Source organism: Fusarium keratoplasticum, chromosome 6 (genome assembly GCF_025433545.1).
Source record: "Fusarium keratoplasticum isolate Fu6.1 chromosome 6, whole genome shotgun sequence".
NCBI lineage: Eukaryota > Fungi > Ascomycota > Sordariomycetes > Hypocreales > Nectriaceae > Fusarium > Fusarium keratoplasticum.
The window spans coordinates 3,773,078-3,779,889 of record NC_070534.1 but is presented as its reverse complement, the minus strand read 5'-3'; the positions used below and the strand labels follow the sequence as shown (position 1 = coordinate 3,779,889).

The window sequence follows — 6,812 nt, the reverse complement described above, 5'->3', positions numbered from 1 at the left end:
ATTTTAGAGTTTTGAGGGATGAAGCAAATAATTAACCCTTTATTTATTTTACTTTGATGACTTGATGAAATCTTGCATCTCTTCATTTCTAGTGAGAGAGACGAGAGACGGAGATGGAGTTTTCTCGACTATTTCTTTTTTTTTCTTTTTTATCTTTATATTTCTTCCCTTTTGACTCCGACCCTTTTTTAGATGATTTCCCCTATTTTATTTTTCTTTTCGATGCATACCACCACCACCATACCATCACGCGCTACCACCACCACCACACATTATGTTCACACCATACGCTACACAATGTCATCATCATCATATCTGTCGCCACATCAATAATGTCACCACACACCACCACCACCATCATCATCAATACACACACCACCAATATCACACATCAAATTGAGCGTTGATATCATCAATTTATTTACTTTGATCCTTTTTCCAGGCGCTTCCACTGCTATTATCAGTCCTTCTTTTCTTTTCAAGAAACAACAAGTTTGCCCCCCTGGTTGCCGTAGACCCTTTTCATTGCCGAGCTTTTTTCTAGATGATCCGATGTCCCCTGTGAATTTGACGTGCGAATTCAAAGCAAAAATGGTCATTGGTCTTGTGGGCGTTGATGGACTCACTCTGTCACACAATCAACGCCTGTAACCATTTGCTTTGACCCTCCTGCGTGACTATTCTGTGATGAATTATATATGCTATCCCTTGCCTCGGCTCTTGCGGCTGTATATGGACCTTTACCCCCCAACCTTCTTCTTAAATCCCTCCCCCTAACCATATTCATAAACTACTCAACCTAACTTTTTCTTCAAATCCTCTAACATGTTTATAGGCCTCACCCTAAACACTCTCCTCCCCTAACCATATTTATAAACTACTTCACCCCAACCTTCTAACCTTTCAAATCCTCCCCTAACCATATTAATAAACTACTCACCTAACCTGCTTTAAACTACCCTAACCCTCTTACTATAAATTACTCCCTTACCTAACCTTCTTCTTAAATATCTTCTTAAATTTATTCTCTACTTTATATTTATAATTACTTTTATTTAATTTGTTATTATATCTATATATTTATCTTTTTTATTTACTTTTTATAATTCCCTTATATTCCTTTTTTATCTTTTTTTACTTATTTCTTCATTTTACTTTATATCTTTCCTTTTATTTTTTATTTTTTTTTTTTTTTATTTTTTATATATCTTTTATATTTTATTTTATTTTTTTTTATATTTATTTTTACTTTTTTATTTTTATTTTTCTTATGTATTTACATTTTATTTAGATTTACTCTTGCTTAATTCTATATATACATTTTAATTCTCTCTCTCTCTCTCTCTCTCTCTCTCTTTTCTCCTTCTCTTTTCCTTAACCCTATTATCCCTATTATTACCTATTCTCCCTTTATCTCTTCCTTTATCCATATAATATACTGCCCTCATATCTATCTATATCTATACCCAATAATTAACTCGCTTTTTTCTCCCCCCCTACGTCTCACTCCCTGCTAAAACCATAACCTTATGTATCCCTGCGTAATATACATTCATATATCATTTCTACTTAACCTCCAACTGCTCAACTGCTTATCCTGTTTCTATTCTACCCTACGTCATTCTATCCATTTCTTCTCATCTCTTCCAATATATAATGCACCTTAATGCTACTATAATCCTCTTGACCTGCACTAATCATTCCTCCTCGTGGCATGCAACTGCCCCGCCGTGAACTTCTACATTATAAATCCTTTTGTTCCCTTGCCTTGACTCTTTGCGCAACGGACCTAATTGCTCCCATTATCTATCTACCCCCTGCTATATCCATAACCTATCTAATCTACCTGGCATAACCGGCATAACTATATCCCTCCCTGCCTTTCCACCCCACTCTACTAATTCCCCCTAACCATCTATATATCTTAGCTATCTGCTTTTTATCTGAAAACTCGACCTTCTCCCCCATCATCTGCTCCTATGTGATAGTGTACCACTACCACATCTCCCCCGCCCCGCTTACTTGCCACCATAATCCGGAATAATACCCCTTGTACTGACGCTTCCTCCTCTGACCTCTCCTGAATAACCACATATGTTTGCTCGTTGCCTCCCAACGCTCGCATATTGCGGTAATGGCGGAAACGCTTCCTCGTCATCGTTCTCCTCCCTGCGCACCCCTCACTCTCCTCCTCCCCCCTGCTTCATCATTAACTAGATAATATCATAAAACCCCTAACAAAACCTGCTCGTCTCTAATGAACCCATTTGAACTTTATCCCCTAACCACTTCATTAACCCCTCCCCGTAAATCTCTTGATCGTCCGTATCTTGCCAATCATACTGTCGCTCCACATCCATCTTCCCCATCACCTCGTTGACATCGGTCTCATACCATGCCACTGGTTGCCCCCATACGCTCACCAATAACCCGGCGTACTGGCACCCCTATCTCTCCGCAACCTATACGTCCCCTGATCATCGCCCACTGCCTCCCAATGCGTGTAAATATATTGCGGTAACCGCACCAAGAACAACCGGAAAAATCCCGCATCACGCCCTTCTTGAACATGCCCCTGCCGCTATTTCTCCTCGACGTCTTACCTATCGCCACCACCTCGCACCTCGTACCCGGGCACTCTTCCCTCGGATGAAATTGGTCGTCCTCTACCGTGCCCGTCGCCATGAACAACCCATACATCGACCGCCATCAATGCCAACTCCTCCTCTAACATCTTGGCCTCCTCGTTTACCTGCATTGTGCGTCCTGTCTGGCCCTGAACTGCTCGTATCGGCTGTTCTGTTGTGCCCTCCTGAAACGCTCCTCAACTCTCCGTCTCTTGGCACTCCTACACCCTTTGGCTTCCACCTCTACCGCCATAGTCGTTTCTTTTCAAAACCATAACATATCCTCCTCTAATGCAATTGGTCCTGTTGCCGCTGACACACATCACATGCCACCTCCGACTCTGGATGACAACCTGCTCGATCGTATTGGCCATCCATCACCTGGTCCAACACCACACGGCGGCACCACTTCGCACTGATAAACCGCTCAACGGCTACTTCCTTTGCTGGCCACTTGGCCTTATCTGATGCTACCGCCTTCCTTCTTCTTCTCCTGCCTTGGTTGATGACCGTGGACCTCCTGCTTCCTCCCCCTGCTGGCATATGACGACGACGGCCTCGCTTATGGCCACCGTCCCGCCCGGCCCGTCCGCTTTCCTGCACGTAATCTCGCAATCGGTTCGGCATCCCGGCGTGGACCACTAACCGCACATCTGGCACGTCGACCCCTAACCCTAACGCGTTCGTGGCCACGATTAAATGACCTTGATCGATCCACGACCTCAATCGCTGCGTCTTGCCCGCTGCTGTGTCGACCTTGGAATGAAACACGCTGCACTCCAATAATCGCCCCAATCGTTCAACCCGGTCGATGGTGTTGGCGTAAACGATGACGCGACCTTGGCTGTTTCTGTGTAACCAATCCTGCACGATCTTGACCACGCGGCTGTCTTCCGCCTCTTGGTCTGCCCCAACCTCGCCGCTACCGGTCTGACTGGTATTCTGCTGCTGCTGCTGCTGCTGCTTCTTGTGGTGATCTCTGCGCTTGGCTGATCGAACAACCACTACCCTATACCCGATATTCGGCCTCGTCGTTCGTGATCGGAATACCTTTACACGGCTGGCTGATAACCCCACGACCTCGAAAAACCTCCCAATCTCATCTGGTGGCAACGTGGCCGTCAAAAAATACCTTTTGGACGCCCCATTCGTTTAACACCCGGCCCAACTCCATCAACTGCGGCCGGAATTGGCTGGTACTGTCCAAAATGGCGTGGCACTCATCCACAACGACACGATCCAACGCTTTCCGTGCCTGCAACCGGTTCACAAAATCGCCGAACCCTTTTTGTCACTGCCGACTCGGGCGTGACGAACACGATGGGGTGATCTGGTGCCCGCCGCGACTGTTCCAAACGTATGTCGCGATCCGGCTCTTGGCACAACGGCCGTGCAAATCATCTCGCAATGCTACCAACGGCACGATGACGATGGTTGTCCCTCCGTCGTCGCTGGAACAATACGCCGGTAACATGAACGACATGCTCTTGCCTTCTCCCGTGCCTGCGATCTGCACAATCGGGCTCTCTCCCCGCATGATGGCCCGGATCACCGTCTCTTGCTGGCCACGGAACGCGGCGTCTGGTCCTATCATCTCCCTCAACCGGGCGGCAATGTCGACCTGCTGTAATCGCCTGAAACGCTGCAACTGGTGGTACTCCCGCTCCGTCTCGAATGGCTCCCGCTTTCGGCGTATCGCTACGGCTAAACTATCGCCCTCGCGGAACTCCAAAAAAACCGATGCCACTGACGACTGACGGACCGAAACTTATCGCGCATCGTGGCCGTGCTGAATAACCCTTGCTGCAACTCTCGTGCGTATACCATGCCGGCCACGTGCGTTCCATGGCCGGCTTGTAAATCGATCGGGTTATCGTCCACACCGTCGTCGTCTTCTTCGACCCCATCTATCGTTGACTCCTTGAATGCCTTGTCCAAATATCGACGGGATATGGCGATGGCAATCTGCCGCCACGAACTAATGTTCAATATGGTGCCCAATAATCGTTTGCTGTCTCGTTGGATGATGCGGCGGACGCGGTCTGGCGTCCAATTGCGCTCCTGTACCCAACTGTCGAACCTCGCACTGGAACCGGGCTCATCGGTACCATCCTCATCACCACGATCATCGCCGCCGCCGCCAATGCCATCCTGGCTGCCCTGGCTCTCCATTTCGGCCTGTCTCCTCTCCCTCTGCTCCGTCTCGCTGACTTCGTCCCTGCGAACCACCTCGTCTGGCCATAAATATGGGCTGCGTATGCCGGCATCTTTGACGACGCCCTGTACCTGCTGCCACCACGGCAACACTAACCACAAATACCACACCAATAACTCGCCCACCTCGCGTGGCAAATATCGGTGGATGACCTTGGCCTGCCCCGTGGCCCGGAACGACTTGTGGTACGACGTGACGAAACACATCAACCCGTCGTGCGCGAATATGTTGCGTACGCCGCCGTTCATGGTATTCTTATATCGAATGCCTAAAATCTCGGTGGATCGCGCCGGCTGGCCACCTACCATATGCATCAATAAAAACATCTTTTCCATGAACTCGTCGAATGTCTTCCCATATGACTGCACCGCTCTGGCCTGGAACGGCTTCCCGTCCTCCCTTCCGTGGTCGAACCAACTCTTACGCCGCCCTTGCGTCTTGATGATCTGTCGCGCATTCCAACTCTTGCCGGCTGCCAACCACGTGTGGTTACGGTCGTCATCCAAAAAATGAATATCCCACCTTGTCTTCGCTATGGTCGTCTTCCATCGACGACCACGGGATCCGCGGCAACTGGCTGATGTCGTCCACCATCGTCAACGTCGCCAACAACTCTCGGGCTTCCCTCTTCAACGCATGCAACATCTCTGTCAACTCGCCCATGCGGAACTGCACCCGCCGGTGCTTGATGCGGTCCCCAACCCAATCGATGGTCCCGCCGGCCGGCGTGTTGAACCGGATGTGCATCCCGTACGTGCGTGCTTCGTAAATCCAATCCATCGGCGTTGCCTCGGCGTGGGGATCCTTGGGCGTGACCGTCATGAACCGCTGCACTTTCCCACGCACGATGCGGAATATGCTGGTGGCCTCCTCTTCTGCCTCCTCTTCCGCCTCATCTTCCGCCTCCTTTCGGGCATGCTGCTCTTCCCACGTCTGATTTCCCTCCTGCCGCCGCCGCACCATCCACTCGTCCATCTTATCCTGCTTCAAACGCATCACCTCGGCCTGCCTCTCCTGGTATGACTGGTACACGACCATGGCACGGGCGACCTTGATGACGGCGGAATATATGGGCGTATAATCCAACACATCCATCCAACCGCCGTCCTTTCGGATACCCATCACGGCTAAACCGCTGATGATGGCGCTGCGGTACTCCCCCGCGGTCAAACGGTGGTCCAACAACGCTATGACGACCTGCAATGTCAACCCGTCCACTCGGTCCTCGTCCAATGGCTGTGCCTCCGGATCGTTAACGTGCGCCTCGACTAAATCCGCCAAATCATCCATGAAATCGCCTTGCCGCTTGGATAACCGAAACTTGGGCCTATCTGCATCTGGCATTTTCTCGGCACGGTATATGTAACACACCAACTTGGTCCACACGGCCGTGTAACGCGTCCACGTATCGTCCTCGACCCGGTTGTCGAACGGTCGCCGTGGCTTCTTGTCCACCTCTTTTCGCTGTACCTCGAACAATGCATGGCTTCCAACGTGGGTGGGCGTGGCTATGGTGCGTGCTCGGTCCATCACTCGCACCAAGCTGTCATGGATCAACTGCAACTCATGCTCCTGCTCGCCCACTGGGTCGACCAACCGCTGCATGGCTTCCGGATCGAACCCCTGCAAATGGGGTGGCCCATCCGACGTGCTCTAACCACGCGTTGGCGTCCAACTTGGAATCGGCGGCCTTGATCCGTTCTTTGTCCTCCAAATGAAACCGGCGCTCCTGCTGGTCTAATGTTTGCATTAAACGGTCTGCAACGGCTGCCTCGTCCGGGTCCTGGCTGATCGGTGCACCGAACCCGACCTCGAACCAACGGCTGCCCGGCCCATTGCTGAAAAAACGTTGACACTGGACACCGCTACGCCACGGGACCTGCTGTGTCTCCATGGCTCGCTGCTGGACACTTCCGCCCCCTGCCTCGGGGATTCGTCCATCCATGGTCACTGCGGTAATGGTTCTGCAT

The 6,812-nt window shown here is 50.4% G+C and overlaps 1 protein-coding gene across 1 annotated transcript; it reads right to left on the bottom strand.

The window, feature by feature from the left end:
- Positions 1 to 3,918: 3,918 nt before the first annotated feature.
- On the bottom strand, positions 3,919 to 6,447 carry NCS57_00914600 (uncharacterized protein; the record flags this gene model as incomplete). The annotated part of the gene is made up of 3 exons (XM_053058932.1): positions 3,919 to 4,325; positions 4,379 to 5,288; positions 5,365 to 6,447. 3 exons carry the CDS (start codon positions 6,445 to 6,447, stop codon positions 3,919 to 3,921), a joined length of 2,400 nt encoding a protein of 799 aa, XP_052912763.1.
- Between the last annotated feature and the right edge of the window lie 365 nt (positions 6,448 to 6,812).